The 15,963-nt window shown below is 42.4% G+C and overlaps 1 protein-coding gene across 1 annotated transcript in view; it reads left to right on the top strand.

The window, feature by feature from the left end:
• CLASP1 (cytoplasmic linker associated protein 1) overlaps positions 1–15,963 on the top strand; it is a 181,290-nt gene that overhangs the window by 82,304 nt on the left and 83,023 nt on the right. Inside the window, exons 9-17 of the mRNA XM_055811576.1 lie at positions 6,055–6,207; positions 7,145–7,215; positions 8,035–8,127; positions 9,481–9,626; positions 10,381–10,516; positions 11,248–11,318; positions 12,291–12,350; positions 13,116–13,193; positions 15,691–15,858. Coding sequence (XP_055667551.1) covers positions 6,055–6,207; positions 7,145–7,215; positions 8,035–8,127; positions 9,481–9,626; positions 10,381–10,516; positions 11,248–11,318; positions 12,291–12,350; positions 13,116–13,193; positions 15,691–15,858 — 976 coding nt within the window. The remainder of the gene's footprint in view (positions 1–6,054; positions 6,208–7,144; positions 7,216–8,034; positions 8,128–9,480; positions 9,627–10,380; positions 10,517–11,247; positions 11,319–12,290; positions 12,351–13,115; positions 13,194–15,690; positions 15,859–15,963) is intronic.

Below are 15,963 nucleotides of genomic sequence, written 5' to 3'. Positions count from 1 at the left end.
ATTCTTCACTGACAGAAATGTGCTTTGTTTATTATTGCTACTGCTGCCAGATTGTTTTTCTGCTTACAGAGGGATGGCAGACATCAGTACTCTGAAACTGCCATAGCAGTGTGCTTGGGACTGAGCAGGACGTGTACCAGAACAACTGCCTGTGTAAATACAATGTATTTGCAGCAGAAAATTCCAAGTGTTACTTCTTTCGGGAATCTTCTTTCCCTTTGTGGTAGCAGTTGAAGACCTGTTAAGTTGTGAGTAGTCTCATTAGCTCGTTGTTAGACAGAATGAGGTAGCAGCCAAGATGATGAGTGCTCCCTTCCCTAGCTAATGAAGGAAAACTGAAACCTTTTGGATTAAAGAAGAGCATGTGGGTTTTGGAAGGATTATTGAAATAAAAAGCATTTGTCCACTTACCTGGCATGACATTGTTGGCTTGGGTCTTTAAGTACCACCTTGCCTGTGGCTAATGGCAGTTGTATCGCTGATTGTATTTATTATGGTCATAAATATATTGTCTAGATTTAGACTAGAAACCTTATTCAGAAGATTAACTCCCACCCACAATTATACATATTCTGGTTTAAATAGGGCAATGTATGGGAGATCAGAGAAAGAAGCCAAGATACTGGTGTTGTGCATATCCTTGCACACGCGATCTTTGCTGTGGCTGGCTCAGTCCCGGTGAGCCCTTGCTGAGATCAGGTCAGGTTTTTGGGAATCCCCCTCAAAGCCAGTTGTGAAGGACGATGAGGTGATTCACTGAGTAGTGCCAGGAGGCAGCAGGGGTGGGCTGGCACTGGAGCTGGTGGCTGGGTCAGCCTGGGAGAACTGGTGCCGAGGGAAGAGGGGTGGTAGGTGGCCCCAGGGAGGCTGACCGGGGTCACTGAGCCCACACAGGGGCGTTCTCAAGGCTCAGAACACTGTGCCTGGTGTGGAGGGTGGGAGGGAGGCTGGGCCCAGGAGAGAGCAGCTGGGAAGCTGTGGGAGATGGCCAAGCGAGCAGCCCTAATGTGCCTGCATGCTTCTGCTTGTGGCTGTGACTCCTTTGTTTTTAAACATTTAATCCTTCTGAGGAGCATACATATCCACATCCCTTTAGTGGGTTTGTAAACTCATTTTGCTGGAGAAACCTCTACAATGCCTGTGTTGGAGGTGGGAGGCAGGCTTGCAGTGAAGCCATGTGTGGGCTTGGTGTGTGCTAGTGGGAGGAAGCATTTAAGCTTGGCTGAAGCTGGCTTGCGTGGAGGCTGGTGGGACACCCGCAGAGAGGAGGGGACCGTGCCTTGTGAGCTACGGGAGTCACGGCTGGAGTTGGGGGTACCGGCCGCTGGCCTTGGGGCAGGGCATGAGTCGAGGTGTCCAAGCGTCTGTCACAAAACCAATGACCAATGCATGTGGGGTTAAGTCTGGCCAAAAAGGAATGAGGAGGAACATAGCCTGTTTTCTGTGGCGTTGGTGGGTTTGCCCACCAGCACACAGTATGTGTGCTTGGCTTTTACAGGGGGCTCTCAGATCCTCAGGGAGTTGGGCTTTGCCGGTCTAGTAGGGGTTGAGCATGGGGTTTCGATGTGCTGAAATGTGTGTCAGCTTCTTTTTTTTGTGTGTGTGTCTGCTGCTGCTGCAGGAGGCCATGTGGTGGGTGGGAGGACAGGTTTCTCTGGTGCCATCCACCTTCATCTGCACCTGGAAGGGAGATTTTTGTGGGAGAGATGCAGATCACACTTGCAAGTGATACCCTTCTTGCATGTTTCAGCTGCACTGATGCTTGGAGATGGGACATGGATAAACGGGCAGAGCGGGGCCAGAGCAAGTCCAGCACCTTGCAGAGTCAGATGGTGGCTGGGCATCTCTTTAGGAACAGGCGTGATTGTAAGCTTTTTTCCCCCCAATCTGTAATTGCTACAGAGTAGCTATCTTTCCTAAAGCTTACAGTCAAATAACTTAAAAGATTTGAATCTGATACCTTAAAGTTTTTTTAAAAGCCAGAAAGAATCTCCTTTCATTGGAAAGGAAATTTGAGGCTTCATTTATTTTGCTTTGAACGGTCCCAGGCAGGTGGTTCAGTCAGGGGAAACGCTGGCCCTTGTTTACTGTGGTTCCTGAACAGCTAGTACAGTCTCTTCTCCCCATTTACACCATGCCCAGAGCTGAAGGGGTTACATTTTAAAATGAATAATGACTAAATTTATTCGTCATGGACAAATGATGACAGCTGTTGAGATGCTCCTGTTAGCGCTTCCCAGGGGATAAAGTCAGGCTGGTTCCTAGTGCAAGCCAGCCCAGCCAGGCAGACTCAGCTCGTCTTAATCCCAGATTATTTGTCCCGGGTTCCCCTTGCTAGCAGGGAATTGCCTTCCTAGAAGTGAACTGAAGTTTCCTGGGCTGAAATGGGTGTTGATGGGAATCTCACAGAGCTGCAGCCAGAGAGAGGTCTGAAGCCATAGCTGTTTAAAGCCACGTGTGAAGACAGCATGCTTAATGAATACGAGGGGCAATGATTGATTATGTGCTGGACTGAAAGCCGCGGCGCTCTGTGAAGCACTCTTACATCTGGGCACGCTATGGAATATATGAAGGAATGTTAAGGAAGCTTATTTGCAGAAGGATATGTACTTGTAAGCAATTTTTTTTCTCTTCTTAAATAATGTAAAGGGATTGAAAAATGTAAAGCAAATAGTGTTCTCTGTTTCTTTGAGACAGCAGAGTGGTGAGCAGACAAAGGCCTCTTTTATAAGGGCATGTCTTTGATGGAGAGTACTGTATGGCCCTTATAACTGAGCACTGGGGGATGTGTGTATGTCTTGGGATGGGAGAACATCAGCAGTTATTTAATATTAGAACCTAGTACCGATTCCGCTTCAGTGCACCTCTGCTGGAGTCATGAGAGTTACACCCATCCTGAATTTACCACCTTGTGATTTGCAGATAGGCTGCAAAAAAATATGATCCTAGTTCAGATGATTAATGTGAACAGGACTCAACAAATAGGAGGGGAAAAAAAAAAAGGCTTTTTAATGATAGTGTTTAGTAGCTTGTTTTTCTTTTCTGTCCTCCCATGTTCAGGTTTCTTTCTGTTCTTTGTTTCTCTTTCTGTCCTGCACACGTGCTGCTGGAAGACTTGATGTGCAGTTCTGAATGTGGCGCTGTCATTCTTGCTGTTCAGATGAGAAAATGCTCTTGGGTTGTTGAAGGGATATTCTGATTTGATAAATATGTAGTGCTTAGTTTGTAGACTTAATGAACACAAAGATGTGATTGTAATCCAAATTCCATGTAGTTCAAAACTGTGGGTTGAATAGTTGGTTTTGGAGTGTTGTGGTTTTTTGCTAATGCTCAGAAAAGCCTGTTTTAAATGAAAATGAGTTTGTTTAATTCCTACAATGCTACAAAAGTGTGATCCTTTTAATACATGTTTTTTCTGAATTTTTATTTATTATATGAAATGGAAAACCACACCCTTTTCTCCTTTCACAGGGGTGAGGCTTTAAAAATGCAGATACAAGGGAAAGTTAACTAGAGACTGCATCTACATAGCCTGAAATGCAGCTGATGGAGAATTTTATTATCAGATGAATGTGGTTTTGAAGTAATCGCGTGTCTTTTGTTTTGACCGATTTTTCTCTTAGCTGGTAATGAGGTAAATGATCATTTGCTTAATATCTATATAGGAGCTTTTGAAATAAATGCAATTGGGACAGATTTTGCTCAGAAGTTTTTGTGCCAATCTTTCTGCATCACTTAAACCCCTTCCTAGAGACTTCAGAGATTATATGTTTTAAAGTCAATTTTGATCGGCTGTGACCTTCTGTGCAAGTCTCGCCAGATAATGTTTTTGAAATAATTCCTGTTTGAACTAGACTATCTTCCAGGGAAAAAAAATTTCAATCTTGCTTTTTTAGAACTGCCTGTGGTAGAATTTTCTGGGTGACACACCTCTTAACCTCACAGAGAGTCAGCCCTGTGATTATTGCAAAAAAATGGAGGGGGGGAGGGGAACGGAGGAAAAAAGGCAATTCAGAATTTAATTTGTTTTTAACCTCCAGCCAGTGGCCTTGTTGTATATTTTTCTATTAGGTGAAAAACAATATTAATTAATCACAGTTAAAAACTGCATTAACAAATCTTGAGTTGCTGCATTAACACAGAATATAATCAAGCAACTTGTTAAGAATCTGGCCAGGTTAAACAGTCTTCTGCAGTGAATTTTCATTTAATTGAATTAAAAACATATTTTCCGATCCTTTAATAATTTTCATGATTCTTCCCTGAGCTTTTTTCGAATTATTTTTGAATTACATATGTCAGAACAAGACCAGTGTCAGCAGGGAGGTAGCACGGTCTCCATGGCTGCCTTAGGGCACTCTATCAGAGACCCCACATCTGAAGTCTGGCTTATGTTCTTCTCCTTAGCTGTGTGACCTTACACTTCTTGATGTTACAGTTTGTATGTTCACTTTTTTCCTGTTCGCTTTTGCCTGAACAACAATCCAAGTACCTGTTGTTCTGTTACCCCTTCCCTTTAGATGGTACTTTTTTTTTCCTAGCCCTTTCACCTATTCCAAGACGCCTTGAACATCAAAATTAAGGGGAGAGATGTCCTTGGCCACCTTTCTGAACTTGGTGGATGCTGGTGTCTACCTGCTCTCTCAGTGTTGTGCTGTGATGGGAGTGTGGCATTGCGTGCATGGGTGCATATCGGAAATGTCAGTTTTTAGGGTTTTAGATGATCTGTGATTGTTCTTATGGGTCCAACTGCGAATAAGTCATTACCACTTCGGATAGGGAAAACTCTTTAAGGCCGTTAGGCTGAGGACAATACAGGCTTTTCTTTCTATTATTTTGCCTCCCCTAGAATATGTCTATACTGTTATCAGTTTATTTTCTTACCCTCAGGAGGCTCAACCCGTATTGAATTTCACTCGTTAGTGTTTAACTGGGAGCCTGTGTTTGTCACCAGATGTTCCCAGGTGCTTTCCTGAATAGGGATGGGTCAAAGCACCTGCTTGAGTTTTTGCCAAGTGAAATTTGCAAAGGAAAAGATCCTGAACCATTGGAGGGTGGGTGTGTACCTTGGGCTGGTGGAGAGGAATAGACATGAAGCAGATCTCAAATCTTGAATGAAGGGTTAGCGTGGAGAAGCCAAGTGAACGGGCGCTGAGGTGGCTTCCTGGCCTCCATAAATACTATGTCATCTGGCCAAACACTTCGTCACCTTTCAACCTAAGGCCAGTTTTTAAAGTGGATTACTTAATCCGTGTAAAACTGCAATATAAGCATTCCTTTGGAACTGGAATGACCTTCACTGAGAATCAAAATGACTGTAATTTATTTTAAGTTAATTAATGTTCATGTGTGGAGGTAGAGGCTGCAGTTCCCTTTGGATGTACACAGAAGGTTCAGTAAGTTTTAATACATCTTATATTTATGGGGTTTTATGAATTTGAGGTAACTTTTTCTATTTCCTTGCAAGGAATCTCTGGTGATCATTTAAAAAGTTGAAGTGGACTTGTAGCTCTGGATAGGTCTGTGATTAATGGTCTGTGGCTTTATCAAATGCATGGGTCTTGGCATGCAGCCTTTCTTGGGGTACCCTGTTTGTTCTCGGTCTGGTGTAGGCACTTGGTGGGGTGTGACAGGGCAGCCTGTGCTGCCTGATCCTCTCTGCACTTGGATCCTGGATTTGCTTATGGTCTTCGTTTCACTACAGCCCATGGCAAAATAGCTCTTGGAGACATAAGCATCAGAGATACGGACTGTAGAGCCTCCAAGTATTATCTGTGGCTTGCGTCTTTCTGTTGTAAATTTTAAGTTTATTCTTTTTAGCTGAATGCATCCATTGAACGGGTTTATAACATAGTGGCTGCAACAGCAAAGGATCGGGTTCAGTGGCCTTGTGGTCATTGCCAATAACCAGATTTCTAGCATGAAGGCACTGCTGAGATGAGAGCTGGCTGAGCAGACCTGAACATGCATCACCTTTTGCCACCACGTTGGCATATTCCTTGGGGCATCCTTTTGCTTCATCAGACTTACAGCTGACTGTGGTTTTTTTGGCAGATAAAATTTTTGATGATGAAGACTCAGTGGATGGAAACAGACCTTCCTCAGCTAGCTCCTCTACATCTTCAAAGGCCCCTGCAAACTCGCGCAGAGTTGGGATGGGGAGTACCCGCAGACTTGGGTCTGCAGCTCTGGGCTCCAAGTCTTCAAGTAAGCAGACAGCATATATAATTAACCTTTATGTGACGTATTTATAGTGTTTATGCTTGAGCTTATTGCAAGGACTTCCAGACTGGCCCCCAGATCCAGTAACAGATTTTTTCCCTGTGAAGTCATTATGTGTAAATTGTCTGCATGCTGCAACCGAAATTCAGTAGGATGAATCTCCAAGCAGTCCCCATGTCCCTATAATGTGTTTTGCATTTGTCAGAGGTTGGATCTGTGCAGTTGTGCACTGAGGGCTGTGAGTAAATCATGTCAGTGTTACAGTCTGTACATTTTTGCCTTTATAGCTGCAGCTCTTTGGCTGGACTGAAACAGGATGCTTATAGCTACATGATAAACTCCAGCCCATGCAATCTAAAACTGATGCGTTGGCTTTCTTCTAAGAGCTTTGGCCATTGCTGTTAATGAAGGTGCAGAAAGAAAACTGAGCATTAATTCTGAATGTGAGCAGTAATTCTATATGTGACCTAGAGAAATGGAGAAAGTTCCCTCTATAAGACACTCCAATCTGTATTCCAGAGACTATTTATCTTCGTTATCATTTGTCTGTTTGTGCACCTGTCAGATCTGCACCTTCATCTATTATAGATAGGATTAAATCCTTTAAAATAAAATCTCTCATATAATTAAATATTCCCTTTCATTTTTCAGACTGTGTCCCCTAACTGTTGAGTGACTACTGTAATGACTTCCCTAATGTGCCCTCTGTGCCTAGGAGTTGAAGGATGCTGTGAATGTCTAGTCTGTGCCTGGCATTGAATTTCCCTGTCTCTGCTTTCATTAAATCTGCAGCACTGAGGCTGCATGGATAGTGAACTTTCTCCTGATTAAGTGCCTTGATAGCTGGTGGTTTCTTAATTGATTCTCTTGCTGATAAGAAGACTGAAAGATTGAAAAGGCTTTTTCATTTGTATGTCAGCAGCCAAAGAGGGAGCAGGTGCTGTGGATGAGGAAGACTTCATTAAGGCATTTGAAGATGTCCCAACAGTTCAGGTAAGTAGAATTACATGTTAAAGCACACAGTACTAAAAAGCAGAAGACGGATATAGGATCATCTGGTTCTATTCACTGGCAAATTGTGCTTTGTTGTGGTGCTGACAAATATTTCTTAGTGGGAAGGCGAGTTAGAGGGAGGCTAGTTTTAAATGTGGTATCTGCCAGCAGTTTGTGTGAATCCCTCAGAGGTGGAGGGAATAGGGGTGGGAGGGTTGTGATGGAACTATCACAGGAACGGACATGGAACTGGAACTGGATGTGCATGCTGCACAGTGCGGTCTGGTTGAAGAAAAACTTAAGTCAGCAGAAGCCTCTCTGCATTTCATCTGTACCATCTGGAAACTGAAAGAGATAAAGGTGACTTTTGTGTTCCAGGACTGCTGCTGTTGTGAGTGTGACAACTGGACAGTGCATGTTTGCTGATAGATATGGCTGGATAGCTGAGTTGTCACATATCCCCTGTCCTTCACCAGAGCTTTATTTTTGGGACAGCTGAACAGCACATGTATCCACTCATGATCTTCTGTAGGTCTTGGACTAATAATGCCACTAGTAGCTGCAGGAATGCTGCTTAAAATTGTGAAAATACAGTAAAATAAATAAAGATGATCCTTTAATCATCTTGTGGTCATTTAGTAATTTTTGATTGCAGGAAGTGGGTGTAAATTCTTTGCATTGTGCAGATCTAGCCGTGTTGAAGGCTAGCACGTGATACTTAAGCATTGAGGAGCAAAGGGCATAATGTAGTTGGGAAGTGATCTGATTTTTTTGGAGTAAATCTTGCATTATGGTGCTACTCTGTATTTAAATTTGCAGATTTATTCCAGCCGGGATCTTGAGGAATCCATAAACAAAATAAGAGAGATACTATCAGATGATAAGCATGACTGGGAACAGAGAGTTTCTGCGGTAAGTGGTGAACTTAGAAAAACCTCGTATTAGAGTTCATATCTGCATTGAGCTTAATCCCATGAAGAGGGTACTGGGAGAACCTCAGAGTAAGGCTAGAATGTAGTTCAAGTGGTGAGCATCTGTTATGTTCCCCCAAGCTTGAGGGAAACACTTTCTTACGAGACTGAATTTAAACCACATCTATGAAAGAAAATGCTGTTTGATATACAAGAATCTGTTGACAGCATCAGGTTGAACTGTGAAAGTCATGCAGCAAAACCAGATGTAAAGCTAGAAATTTGCTAGCAGATGCTGAAATTTAAATGTCAGAGGTGGTATTCAGAATACCTTAAAACTTCCTTATGAGGCAGAAAGTCACTTTGCTTATAGAGAACTTACACTTTTGCAAAAGGAGGTGTAAAATAATTCACAAAGGATTTACAGATTTAGGTTTTGGATAAACAAATGCGACTGTGGGAAATGTGGAAGTAGAAAATCAGAGAAGTTATATGCATGCAAAGACTGAGTTTTATTTACTGAGGTGAGCTGTGTTTTTATGATATAAATAGATACATGATCTTGTCTACGCAGTAGACTTTCATCACTGGTGTAGCAACTTTGACATGTCTGTCAAATCCTGTGTTACAGATCTAAGTGGCAAACTGTGCTGATTCAGCTTACTTCAGGTTTTTTTGTTTGCTGTACTGAGTAACAGTGAGCTTAAATCAAGGCACTGTACAGATGCATCAATATACATGAGGGCCTGTGAAAGCGTCCAAAAGAACGTCTATAGGATGAAACAGTGGTCCCTGTAATTAATATTAATAGAAAATTTCTCATTTTATTGGAGTTAGGGTTCCACTTTTAGTAGAGCCAGATAATTATTTTATTGAATTCAATGGACATATTCTAGATATGTCAGTATTACTCAGATTTGAGCCATGCCCTTTAAGCCTAGGAATCTTTTTTTTTTTTTTTTAATGGAGTAGTCAGTTGTGAGAGGACCTAAGCTTTAAAAGCTGTTGTAAATAGGTGGTTTCTAACAGGAATAGAGGAGAACTTTTAAGATATCTTTTGGTTTAAAAAGTAATGTTTGGGTTATTAACAATATAGTCTAAGTAGTCGTATGCAATGCTTTTGGGTTTCTAAAACAGTTACCTAGTCTGTTTATTGTCATACTTAGTATGTTAACCTGTGAGTTGAATATAAGACCTGAAATAATAAAATTGTTTGGACGTGAACACAGTTCCTTAACGCATGTTGAGGAACAATTGTACAAGGACCCTGGAAACCTTGTATCAGTGCTGAACATAATTGTCCTTGTATCTGTTGCTCATTAACAGTCACTGCTTTCTCTTCTGGTGCTAACAGTTGAAAAAGATCCGCTCCTTGCTTTTGGCTGGAGCTGCAGAATATGATAACTTCTTCCAACACTTAAGACTTTTGGATGGAGCGTTTAAATTATCTGCTAAAGACCTGCGGTCTCAAGTAGTACGAGAGGCTTGTATCACACTGGGGTAAGTTTACTTTCTAAATATGTTTGAGATGTGCTGTAGAAAAAAGGAACAGACACTGGGTAAAACACATTTAGGGTGTAACGTGCTGCTAGTAAGTATTACATAGTTATAGGTAGAACATGATTTTGCTACAGCTGTTTAAACCACATTCATGTAGACCAATAATTGTAGTTCTGCCGAAGTGTGTTCCTGAGTTTAAAACAATGCTGGTTTGAGATATGCTGAATGAATGAGCAAGCCATGCATTCATGCACTGAGTGGGGAAGGATTAAACAATAAAGCTGAAAATGTATGTTTTGTTCTGGTTTGGATTGAGCTAGTTCTTATTTTTGGTGGTTATCCTCTATGAAACGCTTCAAGAAAAAGGGTGCTGCTAACAGTTTTTTGAAATTTATGCATATTAAGGCAAAGTAGACAGTTTCAGAGAAACTGTAATACAAACTAACAACTTCAGAAAAACACGTTCTTTGAGCGTGATCCCATTTGATAATAAATTTTTAGCTGTGCTAGTTACTTCATTTTGTGCTGAACTTACTGTTTCTCAGACTTCAGATGAATATAGAACACAAGTTTGAGATGAAAGCAAAGGAACTGGTTTTTTTGAAACATGGTGCTCTCTGTCCTTTGGAGTTGGAGAGGAGGTGACAGTTGTGAAGATGGAGATGTCAGATGTGCTTATGTCAGATGTTCTGAAGAAGTCTGACATACTTAATCCTCAGCACAATTACCAGCATGACTTCATTCTTTTTTTCAGACATTTGTCATCAGTTCTGGGAAACAAGTTTGACCACGGGGCAGAAGCCATCATGCCAACAATTTTTAATCTAATTCCAAATAGTGCCAAAGTCATGGCCACTTCTGGTGTTGTAGCAGTTAGATTAATAATTCGAGTAAGTATACATCAATAAAGAAGTATGTTACAATTTCCAAATACTGTGGTATTTCTGAGGAAGTATGAATGTTGCTGCAATGATAACCAGTTTTAGTGCCTGATCTACCTTTCTGCTTTGTGTTGGGCTGGGCTGTTTCAGATGTCACTCAACCTTGTGCAGAACATAATAGTTAAGCCCAGCCAAAACAGAAGGAAAAAAGTTTCTTTGCAGAGTAAGATATTTCCATCTCTTAAAGAGCTGAGCAAACTTTTTTCTTTGAATGGGTTTTAAAACTGCCTTGCAGGACAGACTCATCCTCTTAATTATGCTCTAAATTGCCTCACAGACAGTGCACGTTTCCTAAATCCATTAGGTCACAGAAATGTCTTCTGTCCAGTGATTCAGTGGGGAAGCTGTAGATAGCCTGATATCTCTGAAATTGTCACCAGTGACAGTTTAGATCCTCTTGCAGTGACTTCAGCTCCTTGACCCACTGGAGCCTGCTATTATAGAAGAAAATGAAATATCTGTTGAAGATAATTTAACAGATAAAATACAAAATATTTTTAATAATAAAAATATCTGTCCGTATCTGCTAGTGTTCCTTTATTTAGCAGTTCTGTTTTTAAGAATTGAACAAAAATAAGTATCTGCATACTGGGCTTAGGTGGCTGAAAGAGATGGCCTTTCACTCCATGGCACCATGGTGTAAAGATTTCTTCCTGTTTTTGTTGTTTGTTTTCTTCTAGCATACGCACATCCCTCGATTAATACCCATCATAACCAGTAATTGTACATCCAAGTCTGTTGCAGTTAGAAGGTGAGCATCTAGTTTGAATTTACTCTCTTTTACCACTAAGCAGGGTCATGTGTACTTTCTGATAACATTCATGTATTTGTTTTTATTCACGGAGAGGGTTGATGTAACACACTTGCTAAATAGTGCATCTCCCCCATGAGTTGGGATCAAATTCCAAGTCAGCTATCTTGTATAAGCTGCAGCACTGCAGAGAAGAAAAGGCACTTTTCCACGGAGAGAAATGTTTCTTAAAATTATCTTTGTGCTTTCATGCCGTTATAACATCATATGATTTTGGCTTCTTTACAGACACGTTCTGATTCCCCTCTACTAGCTGTTGTAGTGACATGCTTTCTTTGAGCCAGTCAGCAGAAGTAGTGTTCTGTGGTAGCATCACCTGGAAGTTAGGCTGGGTGTGCGAATGGTCCTCTCTGCACTTCAAATCTAGTCGTACTTCAGTCCAGTACCTCACTGGGAGGTTCTTGCTTGGTCCATGCAGATCAGCTAGTTCTAGTTAGACAAAAAGAAGGGCTTTGTGGTTGCTGATTTTGCTGACAAGCCTTGAACAAATAACAGCACACTTGTGCTGTAGTTTCTTGAAATGAGGAGGGGAGGTTAAAGTTGAAAAGGTCTCCACATGAAGCTGAATGTGAGGTTTCCATGTGAACCCTGAACTTACAGGTACAAAATATCCTTAGCATGGATCTTCTGGGCTGTATCCTGTTTAATGGAAAAGGGGTCTCCCTGGGTGGTTTTATGTCAGACCCTCTCTTCAGACTTCTCTGTAGTGAGCTGCCTCCAGTTACTACTTCAGGCTGTTTATTGAGGGTGTTTGTAGAGATGCTGGTGGTTTTATTATTCTGTCATTACTGAATTGAATGTCTCAAAAACCTTTGTAATAAAAGATGGCTGTTGTTTAGAGGCAGGCATGTCAAAGTCACTGTGCCTCTGTTAACTCTGAGAACTCAGAGTTTCTTCTCTTCCTTCTCTCAGGCGCTGTTTTGAATTTTTAGACTTGCTGTTGCAGGAGTGGCAAACACACTCCCTAGAAAGGTAAGTTCTGAAAACAAGTCGCTTATTTCTCTCCTGCTTAAGTCTGGGGAGGTTAATTCTGGAGAAAGGATAATCTAGGAGGTGAGATTATATCAGTTAACTCTAGTAGAGGTATTTCTGCCACAAAAAAAGCCATGTACGTATGTGTGCACACACCATTAGTCTCAGTAGTGTGGCCAGTCAGAGCTCAGTGGGACTGTCCTCCATGCCAGCCTTGGGAAACCTGGCTGAGTGAATTGCTGAGCTCAGTAGTTTCTGGGGGTTTTTTGTTGTTTTTTGTTTGGGGTTTTTTGTGTGTGTCTTTTCTCTTGTTTATTTTTTTCCTTTTGCACCCTCAAGTGCGATGATGAGTTGAAGGCTACTACACATCTGTCAGGAGCTTCTGACGCTTCAGTACTTCAAACTAGTGAACAGCGAAAGTAATTGTGGGAGAAGAGACTGGGACACCATTTCCTTAGCCCTAGACTGTGCAAGACTATTTAAGGGTTAAGAGAGTGTTTTTGCACCCAGGCAGTTTCAATAGCTAACTAAAGACTGACCTACAAAGAATGCTGCTTGTCTTTTCCTAGTCAGCCATGTGTGGGTGAAATAAAACTGACTTGTAAGACTAAATGAATAAAGGCTCCAAAGGATCTTACATGGCAATGGGAGGGTGTAATGAAGTATTTGTTCTTAAGAGACCAAGTCAAAATCAAATTAGTCATTTGTTTATAAGTGTGACGCATCTTTCTGCACTGCTGGATAATGTTTTTGTTCTTATTTCAGACACATATCAGTGTTAGCTGAAACGATAAAGAAGGGAATTCATGATGCAGACTCTGAAGCCAGGATAGAGGCGAGAAAGTAAGTAGAAGCTGTTGTTGGTGTCTTTTCTTCCTCCCCTTCTTTGCCCCTGTTGTGTTGCAAGTCAGTGGTATTAGTGTTGGAGACTGAAGTCCAGACAAGTTACATTCTCCTGGTAGCTGATGCCAGCTTTCCCTTGGCTTCAGTCAGAATGTGTACTTCAGCAGGAGATGTCAGATGAGGTGATCACATGGGGCTGACTTATATATGTATCACATCTTCTAATGGTGCTTATTTCACTTTGTTCTTGTAATATTTTATGATCTTTTTGTCTGAGGAGGTAAAATGCTTACCTGAGTTGTTCAAGAGTCTACAGCTGAGAACTAGTTACCTTGTTTGTCTTTTTGATGTTTGAATTGCTTGCAGTTAACTGATGTTTCTTCTGTTCAGTACAAAAATACTGTTATTTTCTACTAAGTTTATCTTTTCTTTTTGGCCTGTACGCAAGACCTAGGATGGAGACTTGCCAGGCACAAGTATAAACTGGGAGAGGAGTGGCTGGAGAGCAGCCTTGCAGAAAGGGGCCTGGGGGTGACAGCTGGCAGGGGGGCAGTCTGAGCTGTCACCGTGCCCCGGCAACCGGCGGCGCATCAAATGCGGCACAGGCAGCTGCTCGCCAGAGGTGGTTACCCCGCTCCTCCCCTGGGTGCTGTGTGCGGTGCTGGGCCCCACCGTGTAAGAGGATGTGAAGGTCCCTAAATGCATCCAGACAAGGGCAGCCAAGCCGGTGCCAGGGCTAGAAGACATGTCCTGTGAGGAGCGGCTGAGGGCTCCGGGTCTGTCTCATTTGGAGAAAAGGCGGCCGAGGGGCGGCCTCACGGCTCTCTGCAGCTCCCTGCGGAGGGGAGGTGGGGAGGGAGACGCTGATCTCTCCTGCCTGGGATCCAGGGACAGGACACGGGGAAATGGTTCAAAGCTGAGCCAGGGGAGGGTTCATCTGGGCATTAGGAAGGGTGGTCAGACACAGGCACAGGCTTCCCAGAGGGGTGGTCGATGCCCCAAGCCTGTCTGTGTTCGAGGACAATGCCCTGAAAGACAAACTTTAACTGTTGGTTGGGCCTGAAGTGGTCAGGCAGTTGACTAGGGGATAGTTGTAGGTCCCTTTCAACCTACAATAGAAATAATTTATTCTATTGTTATTGATGACTCTTGAAATAAAAGTTCTCATGCTAGTACGCTGCTAAATGGTGTCCTAAATTAAGAAAATATTTTATGGCACATGAATAATATCTTTGTGTATATCTATAGGAAAATTAAAGGAAAAATATTTGCAATTGATTTTCTTCTGTTGAGCATCTCTTGCATTTCCATTAATGTGATTCTACTTATGGTAGTACACTATTAGGATCATGCTGTTATGAATAGAGCGCTACAGGAACATTTTTCTTCAGAAAAAGGATGTTGTAAAACATGAAATCAATCAACAATAAATTTTATTAATCTAAATGCTGTGTTATAAGCAGAGGTGTTTCACAGTAGGACTGTTTTGAAAGGGAACGTGCCCATCACTGAAATATACGGTAGGCACTGAGGCTTCACGGCAGGTGACTGCTTAAGCTGAAACAGACAGCAAGGAGAATGGCCGTGAGACTTAAGAGAGCATGCTTAATTCTGTCTTCCCATGTTTCTTAATTAGCAGCGTGGCTGATTGAGACAGAAAGTTGTTTACCTCTAATGATGTGAGAATGCATGTGACTTCTGAGGCTCTGAGAACTGGCTGTCACATACAAACAATTCCTGATTCATTTGAGCTAACAGTCTTACTCTTAAACTACCCCTTAGTTGCCCGCTGAAAAGTGCTGAGAGTCTTCATCATCTTTGTGATGAGAGTGAATGGTGTTAGCCATCAGCCAGGAGATTTGGGCCAGGGAGGAATTCTTCCGTCATTTTAAAATGCTGTTTTATTTTCAGTATGGCACCGATCGGAAGTCTAGAGGAGCATCCCTTTCCTTTTCCTTGTTACTTCTTCCCCCAAACAGTCAACAGTCTCAGCTCAGTACGGATTTGTCTCTGCAGCATTGTAGGAGAGCTGTTTGTTAACCTTAAGGAAGAAAACAGCACCACCCGATGCTTTCCTGAATCGGGCCCATGCATGTGTTTTCTGCTTTTGGTATGGTTTTGAAGTAGCTGTTGAGCACCTGGTCTCAAACTAGTGTCAGCTTAGTGGGTCTGCTGTCTCCCGTGTGTGGTAGACAGCCAGAGGGATGAGGGTTTCTTCTGAAATAAAGCTTTGTAAGCTACTTGAGTTTTTACATCACGCCAAATGGTGCGTTCCTCTCTTATTTTTGGTTTGTCTTTTGTGCGGTTGTTTGAGTAATACAGTGGGTTGAAGAAAGTGATGTACCTTACGTCAGTCATAGGGGCAGTAGATGACTGAAGTGACTGGGCCAACGAGCCCACTAATGCCAGTAGTGAAATGGGCTCTGACTGTACCTGTGCTCTGTTGCCTGCTAAAAAATGACAAGGAAACGTTGACAGTGTTGTGCCTTGTTTCCAGGTGTTACTGGGGTTTCCACAGTCACTTCAGCCGAGAGGCAGAGCATTTGTACCACACCTTAGAGTCTTCTTACCAGAAGGCCCTGCAGTCGCATTTGAAGAACTCTGACAGCATCGTGTCCTTGCCACAGTCGGATCGCTCCTCCTCCAGCTCCCAGGAGAGTCTCAAGTAAGTTCCTCCTGTGTCACTACCTCTCGATTCAAACAACTGCAGGTAGCTCCATTGAACTGGAGGGAGCCATCACACCGTTTTGTCTCATCAGTCGTCGTTTGG

Source organism: Falco peregrinus, chromosome 8, assembly GCF_023634155.1.
Source record: "Falco peregrinus isolate bFalPer1 chromosome 8, bFalPer1.pri, whole genome shotgun sequence".
NCBI classification, from domain to species: Eukaryota; Metazoa; Chordata; class Aves; order Falconiformes; family Falconidae; genus Falco; species Falco peregrinus.
The sequence above is the reverse complement of the archived record's forward strand: the minus strand, read 5'-3'. Positions and strand labels throughout refer to the sequence as shown.